The sequence below is a fragment of the Sorex fumeus genome, unplaced genomic scaffold (genome assembly GCF_029834395.1).
Source record: "Sorex fumeus unplaced genomic scaffold, SorFum_2.1 ptg000018l, whole genome shotgun sequence".
Taxonomy (NCBI): domain Eukaryota; kingdom Metazoa; phylum Chordata; class Mammalia; order Eulipotyphla; family Soricidae; genus Sorex; species Sorex fumeus.
Genome location: NW_026606075.1, coordinates 27,791,819 through 27,811,804, shown reverse-complemented (window position 1 = coordinate 27,811,804; position 19,986 = coordinate 27,791,819). Strand labels below are relative to the sequence as shown.

Below are 19,986 nucleotides of genomic sequence, written 5' to 3'. Positions count from 1 at the left end.
AATGCTTAAGTTTATGGTTATGGCACATAAAGTTATTGCACATTTCCAATATTGAAGTGGCCACGACCCACCACCTCTGTCCCTGTGTCATTTCCAGTCTGACCTTCTTTCCTTCCCATCCCCCCATTATTTGTTGATTGAAAGTTATGGTTTTTGGTGCATACTGTTACCCCTTCAGAGGTGCCCATTTGCTCCATACCTTCCACCTATGTTCCTGTGTTACTTCCAGATAATTTATTTCTCTCCTTGCTCCTCCCAAACTTAGAACTCTCAGGTCTGTATTCCAGTGTCCAAAGTTTGTTACTGATTGATATCATTCATACACTTGATTTGTTTCTCTGTATACCATAGATGAGTGAGATAATCCTGTATTTATCCTTCTGTATCTGGCTCATTTCACTTAGCATGATACTCTCTGGTTCCCTCCAACTAACCAAGAACTGCATGACGATTTTTTCCCTCCTGTGGCTGCATAGTATTCGACTGTGTATTGATATCACAACATTTTTAATCCATTCATCTGTTGTTGGAAATTTGGCTTGCTTCCTTGATCACTTGATACTTGACTTCTCGTTAATCGGCAATTTGCTCGAGCGGGTGCCAGTAACATCTCCATTTGTCCCTGTCCTGTGCAAGTGTAGCCCAATGGCATCTGTTCATTCTAGGAATGCGAAGAGCCTCAAACCGATCATTCATGATCTTTATGAAGAAGTCTGACCATCTGGTAGATGGGCAGCCACGTGGTCTTTTGACGTCCCATGGAATCCAGTCAGTAACAGCTCTAGTCCAGCGGTCATCTCTAAATCTCATTATGTGTCCAGCCCATCTGATTTTTGACGCCTTGGCAAACAAGACAGTGTCCCTGATTCTTGATCTTTGATGGAGGTCAGAACTCTGGATTCTTTCTCTCATTTGAGTGAAACGTGATATTCCAAGCATAGCTCTTTCAATTCCTTTTTGGGAGACCCGAAAATAGCGTTCTCATCCTGTTTGCATAGGGCCCAGGTCTCTGAGGCATATGTTAATGCAGGAAGAACAGTGGAATCAAAGAGATGTGCCCGGAGCCAGAGGTTCATCGTCCTCTTAGCTATTTCTTCGATGCTGTTGAAGGCGTCCCAAGCCGCTCTCTTCCTCCTGAGCAACTCAGGTGCCAGGTCATTCATCATGTTGACTTCTCGACCTAGGAACACATAACTGTTGCATTCGGAGATGGTCATTCCGTTGAGAGCGAATGGAGCGCCAGGAACGAGGCTGTTTCTCATAAACATTGTCTTCATAAGATTCAGCGGTAGTCTGACCTTTCCACACTCACCGTCGAAGTCGGCAAGCATTTGTGCCGCTGGCTAATGTTTGGTGTTATTAGAACAATGTCATCAGCAAAGCGGAGGTGGTGTGGTTGCCGACCATCTATCTTCACTCCCATTCCTTCCCATTCCAGTCGTCGTATGATGTTCTTGAGGGTGGCACTGAAGAGTTTCGGTGAAATGGTATCACCCTGCCGAACCCCTCTCTTGACGTTGATGTTTACTTCTTTGTAAAATGGTGAGATCCTGGTAGTGAATCCATAATACAGCTCACAGAGGATCCTGATGTATGCCCTGATTGGCTAGGGCTTCAATGACAGCTTCCATCTCAACAGAATCAAAGGCCTTCTTTAAATCAATGAATGTTTGACAGAGCGGCATCTTGAACTCCCGAGAAACCTCAATGAGCTTGGTTATCATGTGGATATGGTTGATGGTGCTGAATCCTTTGTGGAACCTGGCTTGCTCGCATGGTTGTCCTTCATCTAGTGTTCTGCCAATCCTATTCAGGATGACTTGAGTGAACAACTTGTAGATGACAGACAACAGGCAGTTCAGGCGATAGTTGCCAATGCCGTGGATGTCCCCCTTCTTGTACAGTAGTACAGTCCTGCTGGTTTTCCACTGGGACAGAAACTTGCAATCAAATAGGTAGCGTGTGAAGAGCTGAGCCAGTGTATTTTTTTTAAAATAATTTATTTATTTATTGAATCACTGTGGGATAAGTTACAAAGCTTTCAGGTTTAGGTCTCAGTCATTGAGCCAGTGTATTGATGAGTACTGACAATAGGTTCTTCAGGTGTTCGGGTCTGACCTTGTCTGGACCGGGTGCTGTTCACTTCTTTACTGACGAAATGGTGTGTCAGATTTCAGAAGGGAGAACATTGGGAAAAACATATCCATCCTGCAGAATTTTGTATGTGGGCAGGTGGACGTGGCTATCGAAGAGATCCGAATAGAAGTCATGGATAATCTTCTCCATTGCCCTTCTGGAAGATGTGATAGATCCATCAGGACGTTGGAGGGCAGTCATCTTGGTCTTGTAGTTGGCGAAGGACAGGCGGGCGTTACAAATACTTTTCCCGGCTTCTGCCGCATCTACCAGCACTTCTGCTCTTCTCTCTTTGAGGTCTTCCTTGATCGCATCTCTGCACTGCTTTGCGAGCTCAGACATTCGCTTGCAGTTGCCTGAGGCATGCGCCAAACCACGTTGGTGAATAAGCTCAAGAGTTTTTGAAGACAGGCGTTTTTTTGTGGCTATCTCTCTCTTGGCATTCCTCGCACAATCATGGAGGTGCTGAACCAGTCGATCGTATTTCTCGTCAATGTTGTCAACAATGGCATCTTCCCATGCTGCAGCAATAGTGCCAAAGAGCTCCCAGTTGGTGGTCGTTCTGGGAGTTCTCTTCTTAAACTTTGCAGCCTTTTCTCCCCGCTTTGTGAATAAGGCTTGCTTCCTTATTCTGGCTAATATACATAGTATTGTTCACACAGTTGCAACGAGGATAGGCAGGTATATTTTAAATGAGTGTTTTCTAAATGAACGTTCAAAATGTTTTTTATTTTATTTATTTATTTGCTTTTTGGGTCACACCCGGCGATGCACAGTGGTTACTCCTGGCTCTTCACTCAGGAGTTACTCCTGGCGGTGCTCAGGGGACCATATGGGATGCTGGGAATCGAACTCAGGTTGGCCGTGTTCAAGGCAAATGCCCTACCCGCTGTGCTATCTCTCTCCAGCCCCTAAAATGTTTTTTATATGAAAGGGTTTTTTAAATAAATGTTTTAGTATTTGAGGGGTAGATACCTAGAAGTAGGATAGCTGGGTCAAATGGGAGCTCCATTACTAATGTTCTGGAGAAATATCCATTTTGTTTCCCATGGAGGCTGGGCTAGATGACATTCCCACCAACAGTGAATGAGAGTTTCCTTTTTTGCCATACCCTTTCCAATTACTTGTTTTCAGTTTTTTTAACATATGCCATTATCAGATATAATATGAGATAATACATTATTGGTATGAGATAATACATTATTGTCATTTTGATTTGTCTTTCCCTGATACTTGGTCACAATGATTATCTTTTTACTGTGCTTATTGGCCACCCACATATCTTCTTAGGATCTGCTCCTCTTATATTTGATAAAATACACCTACAATTTTGAAAGGGAAGAAGAGACAAAAATGGATATTATATATTGATTAATATTATGTGTTGATCAAAGTATCAGTCCATCAAGAAGATATAATGGTCATCAATATAATTCACCAACCTGGGCACACTCAAATATAAAACATAATAATTAACAGATAAATTCTGCATTAACAGCAACATAATTATTGTAGGAATCTCAGCATATCACTCACAGCAATAGTGGTAAAAATAGCAAGCATAAAATAAACTTAAGATATGGGGTTAATAAATATATACAAAAATTTCCATCTCTAAAGAAATGATAAGTTGAATGCAGTAACACATCAGGAGAATCATTCATCATGAAAAAATAGGATTTTTCCAGGAATACAAAGACAGTTCAACATATGCAATTCAATTAATATGAAGTACTACATCATAAAGGAGAAAGATTGAAATAAAGCCTACATCATTATGGACTGGAGAGATATCTTGAATGGCTTGAACATGTGCTTAACATGCAAGAGGCCTGGGTTTAATCCCTGGCACCACATGGTTCCCTGAGAACAAAGCTGGGTGTAGTTCCTGAGCAATGCCAGGTGCCTCCTCTCCCTAGCTGCCCCCTCCCCCCAACATCATATAGTGATGTCAAGAGAACGTGTATTTGGAAAGATTCATCATCTATTTTTGATAAAAAGCATACGTCAAACAGTGAACTGGGAGTAGAAGAAACATATCTCAACATTTATAAGGGTCATATATGATAGATGACATAATATTCAGTGGTGAAAAACCCAAAGTTTACCCCTTAAGATCTGGAACTAGAAAGAACTTTTACTCTCACCACTATTCTTCAACGTTGTTTTCAGAAGTTACGGCCACAACAATAGGTAAGAGAAAGATACAAAAGGAATCCAAATAGGAAAGAGGATTTTTCAGATGACATGATAATATACAAAGAAAACTCTAAGGACTTCACCAAAAAATCTATGAAGAGGAGGGAATGATGATTCAGGGGATGAGGCATTTACTTTGCACTTGGCTGATCTTGATTAAATCCCTAGTACCACATATGATCCACTGAGCACTGCAAAGAGTGACTCCTGAGCACAGAGTCAAAAGTAAGCCTTGAGTACTGCCATGTGTGGACCCAAAACAAGAAATAAAAACTACTAGAAAGAATTATGAGTTTGGTAAAGTGGCATGATAAAAAAAAACAATACACATAAACTTGTTGCATTTATATGTACAATAAACTGAGGAAAGGGAAATGAAGACACCATTCCTATTTACATTTGCATCATAAAATACAAAATTCTTGAGAGTAAATTGAACAAATTAAATGAAAGACCTGTGTATGGAAAACTATAAGATATTAGTAAAAGAGATAGAAGACTCAAACAGAAAGATGTTCTGTGCTAATGGATTAGAAGAATAAACATTATCAAAATAACCAGCTTCCGCAGCAATGTTTAGATTTAAAGCAATCTTTATCAAAATATCAATAGCAATTTCCAAGGAAACAGAGCAAAGAATCCTGAAGGTTTTATAATTATTTAAATTTAAAATTTTTTTTACAGAGCCACCAAAGGTCACTACTATTAGACAAAGCAATTCTAAGAAAAAAAGTCTCATACTCTTTGACTTAAACTATATTACAAAGCAACAGTAACTAAAGCAGCGTAGTATTAAAACAAAAATAGGCACACACACATATATATAAATAAGCACACATAAATAGGTGAATTATATATAGAGAGTTCAGAAGTAAGCTCCCATACATCTGACATCTAACCCATAATAAAGGAGCCAAACTTGTTAAATTGAGAAAAGGAAGGAAACCTCTTCTATACATGTGGCTGGACAATGGGACTACCATATGCAAAAAAGGTGAAGTTTGATCACTCTTTAGCACCATACATAAAAATTAACTTAAAATGGAATAAAGACGTAAAATCCCACCCCAACCATAAAATATATAGAAGAAGACATAGGTGGAAATATCAAGACCTCAACATCAAACATGAATTTGGAGAATCCAGCTTCACTGGCAAGGGAAAGAAAAGCAAGAATAAAATATTCTTGGGACTGCATTAAGTATCCTCCAGAGCAGCTTTGATGCAGGCACTGTATAGATCCAGAACTGGCTGACACTGGGCACAGAGACAGGACTGGCTCCTGAATACTGCTGGGTGGGGCTCCCAGATCAAATCAAGCAAATAAGCACACTGAGAAGTCCCTTATCTTGGACAACTCACAGCAATTGGTTGAATAGTTCTAGTAGTTTTATCATCAGGATAATTTCCTAATCAGTAATCAATTGATAGTAATTAGTAACACACACATGAATTAGGATAATTTCCTAATCAGTAATCAATTGATAGTAATTAGTAAAACACACATGAACGCTTTGGGGAAAATTAGATTTGTGAAGAGATCTACCTGGCATTTCAATAAATAGAAACTCAATTTTCAAAGTTCTTTTTGCTTCCTCCTTTATATTGACCCGAAATTCTTCTTCTCCACCCCTGATGGTCACCACATGGGCAGGCTGTTGCTAGTGCTGGTTCATCTGGAATTTAGTCTATGTAAATGGCTCTTAAACTTCACTGGGTGAGGATAAGAAAGGTGACAATGTCTCCCCACGCAGCACTTTAATTTCAGTCTGGTGACTGTCTATGCTGGTGAGAGCTCCCTTTCTCTGACCTGCAGATATCTGAGGCAGCTGTGGATCTGTGCATATCCCAAATATTGCCTGGATTCTTTGGGAACAATGTATTTTCTTTGCCCATAAGTACACAAACAGCTTAAGGGAATTAAAATTCTTTTTGCAAATATATGTTTTCAATTGAGGATACTTAAAACACTGCAGTTGTCAAGTAAGGATTCCACATCCACAGGTTGAAAATTATTGATGCCGTTCATTCAGCAGATGTCTATAGTGTTCCCAGCACTCATATAGGTTCTAAAACAAAATGAAAACATCCATTCACAAGATTTTGTCTGTTTTTGTGTTAAACATCTGTATGGACTAAAACTTTTTTTTTTGTGGGGAGTATATTTATGGCAGTGCTTGTGGGATCCAGTCCTTTGAGTTATTTCCTTTGCACTGGACCAAAACTCTCTCACCAGAAATAAGGTTTGAGTGTAATTTATTCTTAAAATTGTTCCCAGAAGATGAAGAAAAACATGCAATTCTTTAAACCAGAGGCCATGAAATAGAAATTGTATTTTTCATTTTCACTTAAAGTACATCTCTCTTTTAGTTGTAACAAGCATGTAAAAACACACTGGTGATTGATGTGATTTTGATTTTGTTTTGAATTTGAGATTAGGTGGTTTCTACCTTCTCCACTTCTATCTGTGCACCCCACCCAACTCCTACCCAATCAGGCAGGATTAGCCATCATAGAACAGGTTATACATCTCTCTTCTTACACAGCATGGCACAGAGTGCCAACCATTTGGGAAATAACTGAAGTAAAGAGATGAATATTAATTAAGACACATTGTCATGTTCCAGATCTGCAAAGTTGAACAGATCCTCATACTGTCTCTAGTTTATTTGGGAATTGGACAGCATTGAAAAACAAACCTCTTGCTGCTTGCTTTTAGTCCTAAAAAATATGTTAAGAGGTTTCCTCTATGAGACCAGACTATACCTTTAGTTTTCCTGCTGCAATTTTGGCTGCTATGCTTCTGCTTATTGGGGCGCAGAGATGTGCCTTTGGGAAGCAGAGAAGTAAGTTTGAGCTGTGTCACAATTTATGAGCAGGCAGTAATGGGCTTCAGCTGAATGCTAATTAGCCGGGAGTTGTTCAGGGAGACTGCATAAGAACTGTTGGTTTGTAGTAAATTAGTCACTAGCCCTATTGATATGGACTGTAAGTTTAGATCAGAGCTCTAAAGGTGTCCAAATCCTTATGACTGAGTGCCAAACTTGGCTACAAATGTAGGAATAACACCCGGAGTTGTGTCGAATAGTAGTAGATGACTTTGCAGGATTTTAATGAGCTAAGTCTAGTTGTGTGCGCGCGTGTGTGTGTGTGTGTGTGTGTGTGCGTGCGTGTGCACTAAAGCTTCCAACTGTTTCCAGATTCAAGGAATGGGGAGACTTGGTGGTTAAATGGATGATCAGGCTATTCTGGCACTTGGATTTGAAAAGCTGCCAACGGCGTGAAAGAATAGAGTGCTCTGGAGAAATCCATGTCCCTAGTCAGATGGCCTTTCTTTGCTTGCGTATTAAGCTCTCTGGCTGTCCACACATGTAAGCCGTAGCCTTTATCAAACCATGCCGGGTGACTCTTCTGAGATGTTATATTCTGCCACGGAACAAAACAAGCGCCAGCTTTTGGAAGCTTTCCCTGATTCCCAGGCAGCTCTTTGATTGCCAGTTACCTTGCTTCTTCATTTCCATTTCAAGCTTGAGAAGAGGGGAGTTAATGATTCATTTGCTCTCAATGACCTTTTGAATAATTGGACTGAGATGTACCCATGCGACTCTTAAAGGCTCCCCCCCTTTCTACGTCCCTCGTTTGGCTTTAATATTTACAGCCTCCTTCTCCGTCTACATGCCTGAACGCCTGAAGGAAGCAAAACATTTACTGCCTCTCCCTCCCGGAGTTCGCGAGCGTTTCACCCAGCCTCATTCCTTGCTTCTCCCTCGCGCGCGCGGGGGCCCTGCCTCATGCCTGGGGGACTCCTGAGTTTTCCCGAGTTTCTGCCGTGCGATCTGTTGATTTTATCAGAGCCAAAAGATGGATTCTGACTCGGACTCACCTTTTAACTACTCTTGGCCTTCCTTTCCCAAAATGAAGATTCGGCGGAGGGCGTCCAAACAAGGTAGATTCTGGGGTCCCCCGTTTCTCCCCAAGCCAGGCATCCTCACCTTCTGCCCCCCTTCCCCTCCTCGCTTCTGTGCAGGCTGTTTTCCGACGAAGTTCGTGTTTATACATGTTTTTATAAAATGCTCCCTGGATAAGTACCTTGCGTGTAGTCTTTAGAGGTAATCCTACTTGTTCTCATATTCTTTTCACTTTGAATCGACTTTCCTATTATTACTTTGTGCTAAAGCAAGAGAGAGAGAGAGAGAGAGAGAGAGAGAGAGAGAGAGAGAGAAAGAAGTTTTAGAGCAAGGTAAATATTTTGGATTTACCTAGTCAATATTACCTTGGTGTTACTTTGACAATAGGGAGTCCTGTTGATTTCAGGGTGCCAGGTCTTTGTGGGTTATACAGAGAAATATACATGCGATTGGTACCCATTTTCTGCTGCTGCTTTTGTGTTTTAGTTCTCAAGTTGTGTGTTAATTTTAAATATATATGTAGATACATAATTTTGGTTTGTGAAGGTTTGTTTTTGGCTTTCCATTTTAGACTGTTGATTTTAAGAAAGGAATTTAAAAAATTTTTTTTTATTTTTAGTGAAACACCATGAGGTACAGTTGTAGATTTACAATTTTTTGTGCTTGGGTTTCGATTATACAATGATCAAATACCCATTCCCTCCACCAGTGCCCATTTTCCACCACCATGGATAATATCCCTCCCACCCCCATCCCTCCCATCTCACCCTGCCTCTGTGGCAGGGCAATCCCCTGTGTTCTCTCTCTCCTTTTGAGTGTTGTGGTCTGCAAAAGAGGCATTGAGTGGCAAACATGTTCAGTCCATAGTCTACTTTCAACATGCATCTCCCATCCTGGGAGGATCCTCCAAACACCCTTTATTTGGTGCTCCCTCCTCTATCTGAGCTGCCCTTTCCCCTAGAATGCCTGGCTGGCCTCTAAGCTATGGAGTAATCCTCCTGGTGCTGATCTCAGCTATTCTTGGGTATTAATCTCATATTTTGTTTCTTTATATTCCCCAGATGAATGCGATCTTTCTATGTCTATCCCTCTCTTTCTGATTCATTTCGCTTAGCATGATACTTTCCATGTTGTACCACTTGTATATAAATTTCATGACTTCATCTTTTCTAACAGCTACATAGTACTCCATTGTGTAGATGTACCAAAGTTTCTTATACCAGTCATCTGTTCTTGGGCATTCAGGTTTCTTCCAGGTTCTGGCTATTGTAAAGAGTGCTGCAATGAACAAACAAGTGCAGATGTCACTTCAACTATACTTTTTTGCCTCTCTGGGATATATTCCCAGGAGTGGTATTGCTGGGTCAAATGGGAGCTCAATTTCTAATTTTTTGAGAATCGTCCATACTGTTTTCCAGAAAGGCTGAACCAGTCGACATTCCCACCAACAGTGAAACAGTGTCCCTTTCTCGCCACATCCGTGCCAGCATCGGTTGTTAAGAAAGGCATTTTTTAAAAGAAACTAATTTCAACACAAAAGACTTGTATCACTGAGGAATATAGTTTGATATTAAAGCTTTATCAGCAAGTATGAAGAATCCTTTACTACCCAAGGAAGAAGATCCATTAGTCTGTTGTGTGACTGGTGATGGACTGGCTTTATGTCCCTGGCAACTGTGTCCCATAGTTCATCCTCCAGAGAACCCCGATGTGTGAGCACAAGGGACCAGATCTCTGTTCAGATTTGCTGTCCTTTTCCAAGCTCAGCAGATGTGATAATAACCGGCAGAGGTTTCCCACAGCAGAAAAGGGAGCAGTAATCTTTCCTTCCTTAGCTTGTGCAGGAACTTCCGTTTTCATTTGTTTTTGAATTTTCATAGGGTTTTTCCAGTGGAACTCAGGGATCACCAGGATCACCTGTGGTGATGCTAGGGAGCGGGGGGTTAGGGGGGACTATATAGTGCCAGGGATTGAACTCAGAGACATGCACAGGTGAAACATGGGGACCATCCCTTTGAACTAGGGGACTATGTTTTTAATTTAAGGAGAAGGAAACATTTCGTGAATTTATACAGAGAAGAGAAGTTTCTGAAAGTGAATGTCTGTCTCTGGAGCATTGTCTTTGGGGAGCATAATCATCTATCTATCTATCTATCTATCTATCTATCTTTTTTTATGTCTGGAATATAATAACCTATCTCACTACTTGGTACCTTTCCTAGAAGAATGCGGAGGTTTGCTGTTGTCAACATGCCTGGGTAACATCCAGGGTCTTTTTCTTTTCTTCTAACACGAAGAGAGAAATAGCTGCGTATTTCTCTCTGGGATCAAGACCAGACTCAGCAATAAAATGGGTTGACCATTTAGGCTTGAAACAAAACCCCAGCCTGAACAAATCACTTACACGGCTCAACTGGTATCCTTGAAATCCTATCTTTAGAGCCTTAAAATCTTGATACAACATCTTATGTTGTATCTATTATTCTGTTTTAAAATTCAGATTCTGCTAATTCAGGTTAAGTGACATATGTGTGAGCCTTACCATTACGTGGTTCGGCGGGAAAATATACTGTTGAGAACACACAAGCACGTGCATGTAAAAGCAAGTCCAGACATGAACAGAGGGAGGAGGGAAATGTTGGTGATAGGTCAGTCTGGGAAAAGGGTAGCACCAGTGTTCTAGGTTCTAACCTGATTCTTTTATCCTTCCTGTAAATTGGAAATCATTTCCAAGTGATAAGAATTTTAAAACTTTTCAATGACTTCTTTGAGGGGGAGACATGCTGTCATAGTTATATCAGCGTGAACACAAATAGTTCAGTGAGAAATTCTCAGGGGTAGGTATGAGAGTTTGGTTAGAGAAGAGCTCCACCAGCATGCTGGCCCTACTCCTATTAGATTGGGGAAATATGCCCTATAAATTTTTTTTTTCTTCAAGTTGTCCTGCCTGTTGACTGGAGGTCTGTGTTGTGGGGGGCCTGGGTAACCTAACAACGTGGAGATTAATGATTAGGGTTCACTGGAGAACCTGGAGTCTGGTGGAGTGGTAGGGAACACATTAATCACCCTCTCCTTTTAAATCCAAAGTTGGAACCCAGCCAGTTTGAACTGCAGAAAGTCATAACAAAGCTATGTATAAATTAAACTCCATTCAAGTGAAAGCAAGTACCTGGGATAGGAAAATGATTAACTATTTGCTGCTAAGAAACCAAAGACAAGTGGAAATCAGTTAGGTAGCAGTCAGTTGGGTACCATCAGTGTTGTGTGCTTGATTGTCTCATTAAGTGTTGAGAGATAGTTGTAAAGAGTGTGTTTGCGTACACTGTCTAGTTTTTTGGATGGAGTTCCAGAATCAAAGACCCTGGGAGGGAGAAGAGCCTCAGAACTGACATGGCCCAACTATGTAATTTCACAGAAGAGAATGATGTGATCACCCAGTGGGGAAAAGTAGTGAAAAATGATTCACATGTTCAAGAAATACTTGTGGGGTGACAGACACCATCCTAGAGGGTGGGGTAAAGTGGTAAAGCAGGTTGCTAACCTGCTTATAGGGTCTTAGCATTGAGGATGGATTCTGTCTCCCCCAGGAACTAGGCATACCTCATCCAGAGATGAGAAAAATGGGCTGGAGCGATAGTACAGCAAGTAGAGCATTTGCCTTGCTTGCGGCCCACCTGGATTCCATTCCCAGCATCCCATATGGTTTCCTGAGCACTGCCAGGAGTAATTCCCAAGAGCAGAGCCAGGAGTAACCCCTGTGCATTGCTGGGTGTGATCCAAAAAGCAAGATAAAAAAAGATGAGAAAAACACCAAAGAATCTATTTTCTGCCTGATGGCAAGTGTGTGAAGAACCTTGTCATTTAGAAGATGAGTTGATTATAATTGCCAATCTTTAAAAATAAGGTGACTGCACCTGTATTGCAAACCATAACACCCAAAAGGATAGAGAGAGAGTAAAAGGTAATGGGCCTGCCACAAAGGCGGGAGGGAGGGTGAGGAGGATGGGGTGGGAGTGGCAGGAAGGATACTGGGAACATTGGTGGTGGAGAATGGGCACTGGTGGAGGGATGGATACTCGATCATTGTATGACTGAAACATAATCATGAAAGATTGTAAGTCTTTAACTGTATCTCAAGGTGATTCATTAAAATATTAAAAAAATCAGGTGACTGCATTTTCTTTCTATTTCTATTCTGCTAATCACTACCAATATCCGCAGAATTTTGATTCCTGTCACCTGAAAAATCATGAAGGAGGTTTCTGTGAACTTGGAGTTTCTGGCTTATTAACAAAATTCTCATATTTGGTCAGAAATATTTTTAAAATCCTCTATGATTTCTCTATTCTGACTTTCCTTCTTATCGCTACTGTCCCCCAGCCCCCCTTTCTTTTGTTATAGCTGTTGCCATGACCGGGAATCATGCAACTCACACATTTGCTAGGAGTGCACTGGAGATCGCAGTGTTGTGTTCTGGTCCTGACAATGACAGTGTTGTTAGGATCACACTGAGCATGTGGAGCAGTGTCAGGGATGGAACATGCCTGTAAGGCAGGTGCTCTACTACTGAGCCACATTCTTGGGTGTCTTGTTAGCATTCTTTTAACATTACCTTCTATCCTTCTATCCTTCTTGTCCTTATTGTCACTGCTCCTTTTATTCCCTTCCCTCCCCGACCCCCTCCCCACACACTGCTGGCTTGTTTAGAGAATGATGTGATGATATATAAAGAGGGTTTGGTAATAAGAGGAGAAATAGATTACTAGATGCTTATCAATACTATATATCAATTAAAAATGCATCTAACATTTTTCTCATCCTCTTGCCTTATGAAGGGGAGAGAAAAGGATATAATTTAGAAGCATTGACTTTGAAAATGAACAGTATCTTGCGGAGGGGTGTGTGTGATATAAACAGTTAAAACCACTGCCCAAAATGGATTCCTAGGATTCTCCAAAGTTGCTATTTCATGGGTAGTGCAAGGACAGGCTGTCCTGGGAACCCAGTGGTTAAAGCCCTGGAGTGGGCTAGAATCCACAGCCGTTCTGCTTCAAGGGCCCCAGGAATGCCTGGATTTCTGTCCTGTTGGTTTCCGTTGGAGATTCAAGCAAGAAATTTGTTTATTAATCAAAGAAATTGAAAAATATAGGGATTGAACTTTGCTTAAGTTTCCCATAATTGTTGGTTAATCTTTAAAATGCATTCTTTATTATAAATTACAGGGATGGGGAAAATGTTGAATTGTTTTTTTTTTCTTCATGGCTTTCATCCATTTATGCAGCCTCTTTCTTTTTTAATTTAAAAAAATTTATTTTTTATTGAATCACTGTGAGATACAGTTTCAAAGCTTTCATGTTTGAGCTTTAGTCATACAATGATCAAACACCCATCCCTCCACCAGTGTACATTTTCTATCACCAATGTCCCCAGTATCCCTCCTCCCCATCCCACCCCTCCACCGACTCTATGGCAGACAATATCCCTCTTACTCTCTCTCTACTTTTGGGCATTATGGTTTGCAATAAAGATACTGAGAGGCCATCATGTTTGGTCCTTTATCTACTTTCAGCACACATCTTCCATCCTGAAGGATCCCTCCAACCATCATTGACTTAGTGATCCCTTCTCTATCCCAACTGCCTTCTCCCCCAGCTCATGAGGCAGGCTTGAAACAGTGAAGTAATCTTACTGGCACTTGTTTCTACTGTCCTTGGGTATCAGTCTCATATTATGTTATTTTACATTTCACAAATGAGTGCAGTCATTATATGCCTGTCCCTCACTTTCTGACTCATTTCACTTAGAATGATACTCTCCATGCCCATTCAACTTAAAAGCAAATTTCACGACTTCTTCTCTCCTAACCGCTGCACAGTATTCAATTGTGTAGATATACCAAAATTTCTTTAAGCAGTTGTCTTTTTTTGGGCACTTGGGTTGTTTCCAGATTCTGTCTATTGTGAACAGTGCTGTGCAGCCTCTTTCAAGCTATTCTATTTTAGCTTATCTTTTATGCTTCTCTAATGTGAAAGACTACATTTTACTTTCTCTTTACTGATGTTAAACTAATTTATAGTTCCCAAATTAGATAGCACCTATCATAAAACTTAATCTGAGGTTGGAGATATGGTTCAGAAGGAAGGCACTTGCCTTGCATGAAACTCCAGGTTCAGTCAATTCCTGACATGAAAGAAAGAGAAATAAAGAGAGAAAGCGAAAAAATAAAAAGTTATCTTGTATATCTTAGTAGCACAAGCTCCCTCGTAGATGACTACAGAAAAATAACTAGTACTTTAGTACTTATGAGTTACTATATTAATCACCACCACTACTTACTGAGCTCTAGTACATACTTTGCCTATATGGAATCTGATTTTTAATTTAACTATATACAGGAGATATAATATTATTGATGTTTTATAGGGGAGGAAACTGAGACAGAATTTTAAGGTTATTTCCAGGCAATGCGGAGAACAGTAAAATCAGAAATGAATGAGTGGCATATGGGCAGTGTGTTTTTGGCATAAGTTTATAAAAACACTCCTTGTTGTCTTCATTTCTTCTCTGGGGTCTCAGGCTCAGAGAAATGAGTTTTCCAGATCATATTCAGAGCCAATAAATATACAACAACTTTGATGTTGACTTCAGAGGTTTTGTTCTTCCCACTTGGGTTTGCCCTATCCCAGTAGAGGTATGGATGGTGAACTTCAATATGTGACTACGTTATGCCCCCCAAATGCCACGTGTCTCACTTTCCTACTTTCTCCTTCTCTTGTGCCTCTGATGAGGAGTCTAGGTGGCAGTGGACACTCTAGTCCAGGGCTTAGACTTTTCCACTTATGAATAAGAGCCAACAAGAATCTGACAGCTTTCAACAGAGCAATTCTTTTATGACACCAGGAATATAGGTATATAAAATAAGCATACAATCAATATATTTGCTGGTAATAATTTATAGATAAATTTATTTTGAAACATTTTTTTAAAGAAGTGATGAGTTCCATATAGTATGTCCCAGGCAGAGAAAAAGACCAAACTTGCTGGGAATAGATAAGTCATGAGAGCACTTTTTGGGCTACTTTTATGATTAAGATAAAAGGCCAAAGTATTAGTCTTGGTTTCCAGTCTGAAAAAATAGTCCTGGACATATTAAGTATCAAAGTATAATGACATTGTTGAAGGTGTAGTGATCTATTTTAAAGGCAGGTAAAGTTAACCTCATGGTTTTATTTATTCTCTTCCTCTTTCCTCCTTCTCTTCCTTCTAAGACATTACATTGAATACACACATGTGTTTGCAAATACCCCGTGTATATTTATTCCAGACATTCTCCCAAAGGCTGCTTGAATCTCTGAGGAGTAAGTCACGACAGAATACCTTATTAAGGAAGAGAAACATTTTCCTAAAGGTGACATAACCTGCTAGGATTTCTTTAACTCACAATGAAGACAGTGTTTAACTTCAGGTGGAACAGTTTCAACTTCAGACCCTGCCTGGAGGCCAAACTTTGTCGGCAAAAAAAAAAAAAAAAGAATGCCCATTACAAGTCTGTTGCCAAACAACATAGCTGCTCACCCCTCATCACTCCCTTTAGTTAAACAAATATTTTGCCAAATATCTGAAGCCCTTTTTCCCCCCCTTTAATTCCAGGATAGCTCAAATTATTGGGCAAGATGTATTTCTGTATTAATCCCTTGTAGGTTGAACAGAGGCATTATTCCTGTTTGCTACCCCTGGTTGGGAAAAATTTTCCCTACCTCTCTGGTTTTGGGAAAGGACTGAATAATGTTTATTCAGATACATTAATTAAGGCAGAAAGTGGTAAGTTCCAAGCGAAGGCCAGGAAAAATTACAGGTGAAGTTCAAGGCGAAGAGACAGATAAAACGGGGTATCGAGAGAGGGATGTCATTTTAATAACCCGTGGTCAACTGGTGGCGTTTCCACAGCAGGTGGTCCCTCTGCAAATGGGCTGAGTCAGAGATAAGATAGAGCGTATCAAAGTGATGGAAAATAGCCAAGGTTTGTGCACTGTTGATCCAAGGAAATGTTGAGTGGTGCCAAATGTTTCATAGGCCTGCTTGGTTTGTTTTGTCTGCCTACCTTCCTTCTCCCCTTCCTTGAACAGCACTCAGATTCTTTAGAGCCTAACATCTGAAATTGTGGGTCATGACCCTTCATGGGGTTATATAATAATGTGGGGAGGGTTGCAACATTTTAATTAGTTTTCACTTTTTTTTTGACAACCACCCTCAGCAGTGTTCAAGGCTTACTCCTGGCTCTGCACTCAGGGAACACTCCTGGTGGGGATTGGGGAACCATATGGAGGGCTGGGGGTTGCACCTGGATCAGCATGCAAAGCAAACACTCATCTTACTCTATTATCTCTCTAAACCCAACTTTTTAATTTTAGGGGCCAGAGAGATAGTACGTGGGTAGGGCATTTGGCTTGCACCTGGTTGATCAGAGTTTAATCCCCAGCATCCCAAATGGTTCCCTGAACACCACCAGGAGTGATTCCTAAGTGCGGAGCCAGAAGTAAACCCTGAGCACTGCCAGGTATGGTCCCCAAACTAAAAACCAAAACAAAGAAACCTAAATGTTTTGTTTTAAAACAATTAGTGATTTATTATCAGTAAATATTTGATTTCTTTATCAATTTTATATGTCTGGCATACATAAAAGCTGCTCAGGCTGAGGGGGGTTGTGAGTGGGAAAAAGCCTGCAAGTGACTAAAGAACTCCTGGTTTAGAGTGTGGCCCCTGCACTACTCTGGAACAAATGATGCCGCCACCTTCTCATATTACTTTGCCTTCCTGATTCCACCCTTCAGGCTAGCCCAGGATGGTCGCATGACCCAAACTTTGCCTATCAGAGTCTTCACACTGGTGTTTGTAGTGAAGTATCTTCCATTATCTGTGGCAGTTCTTGAAGCTTTGGAGCAAAGATTTTAACTGAGAAAGACCAGTTAGTAGTAGGAAATACTGTAAGTAGATATATAAATGGAATTGAGGATAGACTACTGTTAGATTTCAAACCTCTGTCCTTTCTCTGGGGCCCTCTTGCTACCCATATTTCTCCCATTCAAAGCTTGTATGTTAAATTCTTTCAGTTCTATGAGGTGCCCTCAAATATCTCTGGTAATCTCTGCCCATCCTCTTTTAGTTTTGTTTCTTTATTACTTGAATAAAGCTACTGGTAACATGATAGGGATTGCATTGACCTGTACATTGATTTAAGTGAAATGCCCATTTTAATGTTTATTCTTCTAATCCATAAGCATGGAATGCCTTTTTCTTTGTGTCTTCTATTTCCTTTAGAAATGTCTGTTAGTTCTTAGTGTACAGGTCTTTCACCTCATTTGTAAGATTTATTCTGAAGAACTTTTTATACATTATAATGCAAATGTAAGTGGGCTAAATGGGATTGTTGTAATAATTTTCCTTCCTTTCAGTTCACTTTGTATAGAAATGCAACAGATTTCTGCGTGTTGATTCCTGCTGCTTTACCAAACTCCTTCATTCTGTCTAATAGATTTGTTGGTGAAATTTCAGGGTTTTTCTAGATATATTATCATGTCATCTGCAAAACTCCTCTTTTCCAATTTTGATTCCTTTTATATCTTTCTTGCCTAATTGTTCTGGCTGAAACTTCCAAACAGTGTTGAAGAGCAGGGTAAGAGTAAATTTCCATGTCTAGTTCCAGATCTTAAGGGGAAAATTTTTGTTTTTTTACCACTGAATGTGATGTTAGCTATGGGTTTGTCACATTACTTGCCTTTATTACTTTTCAGAGGAATGCTTCTTCCATTTCAAATTCATGGATGTTAGATCCTGTCAGAGACTTTTTCATCATAACTGATATGAGTGTTTATATATATATATATATATATATATATATATATATATATATATCACGGGCTGGAGCGATAGCGCAGTGGGTAGGGCATTTGCCCTGGAAGCGGCCAACATGGCCGACCTGATTTCGATTTCTTCGCCCCGCTCGGAGAGCCTGGCAAGCCACCCATGATGTATTCGATATGCCAAACACAGTAACAGTTGTCACAATGGATACGTTACTGGGCCCGCTTGAGCAAATCAATTAACAACGGGAGGACAGTGACAGTGATATATGTCACACCTGGTGATGCCCTGCCCAGGGATTATTCCTGGCTCTGCACTCAGGAATCATTTCTGGTAATGCTCAGGGGAACATATGGGATGCCAGGGATTAAACACAGGTAGTACATGTGCAAGGCAAATGCCCTACTCACTCTACTATTGATCCAGCCCCTGAACATGATTTTTTATCTTTCTTTTTGTTAAAATGGTGTATTACACTGATTGTTTTGAATACATTGAACCATCCTTGCATTCCTGGTATGAGTTTTACTTGGTCATGATGTATGATTTTCTCAATGTGTTACACTGAATTACTATATCTTTTGGAATATTTTTTCATGTTGTTAATCAAAGATGTAGTTTGTACTGTTCTTTTGTGCTGTCCTTTTGTGATTTGAGAATTTGGGTGATACTGGCCTCATAGAATGTGTGTGGAAGTGTTTCCTATTTAATTTTTAAAGAGTTTGAACAAGCTGGGTATTAGTGTTCTCTCTCTCTCTCACTCACACTCTTTATTTCTCTCTCTAAATTTCTGAAGAATTTGTTGGTAAAGCCAGCAAGCTTTTATTCTTTTGATTATTGCTTTGATTTTTGTACTTGTGATTGGTCTGTTCAATAATACCTGCCATTTTCTCTGTATTCTTGGCTTAGAAAACCTTGGTCCCTCACTTCATTCTGAGCTTGTGTTTATCTTTATATCTGATATGATACTCTTGGATACACAGTTTCGGAGGCTCCTGATATTTTGTTTTTGTTATTTGTTTTATCTATGCAGGAATCTGTCTTGTGAGTGCGCAATCAGACCTTTCACATTTGGGGTTATTATTGTTTCTTGGTTTTACTATCTTAAATCTTTTGTTTTCTGGTTGTTTTATTTCTTTGGGTTGTTATATTTCTTTGGGTTTTTAAACTTTCTGGTTGTTATATTTCTTTGGGTTTTTAAACTTTCTTTTATTTTTATTTGTCTTTTCATGTGATGACTTACCTTGGTGATTTTCTTAATTTCTTTACTTTTTTTTTTTTTTCTAAGTCCCTCTCCTTCAGTTCTTTGTTTTGTGATTGCTGTAGGGATTGAATACTTTCTATATATGATAAAAGTTTATTTTTTGTGCTGACATCAATACATATTTATTTAATTCCAATTTTTCCCTCTTCTTCCTATATTTTCAATCTATTGTTGTCTGGGCTGGAGCGATAGCACAGCGGGTAGGGCATTTGCCTTGCAAGCGGCAAACATGGCTGACCCGAGTTTGATTCCTCTGCCCCTCTCAGAGAGCTCGGCAAGCTACCAAGAGTATCTCACCCTCACAGCAAAGCTTGGCAAGCTACCCATGATGTATTTAATATGCCAGACAGAATAACGATTGTCACAGTGATACTGGGCCCACTCGAGCAAATCGATGAACAATGAGAGGACAGTGCAGTGCTATATAGCTATTTATGTCCTTGCTCAAAATTTCATGATCTTCAATTTTTTCTTTTCATGTAAAAGAATCCCTTTTATCATTTTTTTGTAGAGGAGGTATGGTTGTGGTAAACTATCTTTTTGTTTGTCTGATAAAGCCTTTATTTCTCTGTTATATTGGAATGGTGATTTTGCATAATGAAATCTTAGCTGGCATTT

At 40.0% G+C, this 19,986-nt stretch overlaps 1 protein-coding gene across 3 annotated transcripts in view; it reads left to right on the top strand.

Annotated features, from left to right (window-relative positions):
- ARHGEF28 (Rho guanine nucleotide exchange factor 28) overlaps positions 1–19,986 on the top strand; it is a 364,650-nt gene that overhangs the window by 200,844 nt on the left and 143,820 nt on the right. For 2 of the 3 annotated variants that reach the window (XM_056112428.1, XM_056112427.1), the window contains exon 1: positions 7,894–8,281. The exons of the other annotated variant lie outside the window; for it this stretch is intronic. In XM_056112428.1, the coding sequence (XP_055968403.1) occupies positions 8,197–8,281 (85 nt within the window). In that variant the 5' untranslated portion in view covers positions 7,894–8,196. Of the gene's footprint in view, positions 1–7,893; positions 8,282–19,986 lie in introns of those variants that run through there. 3 annotated transcript variants of the gene reach the window in all.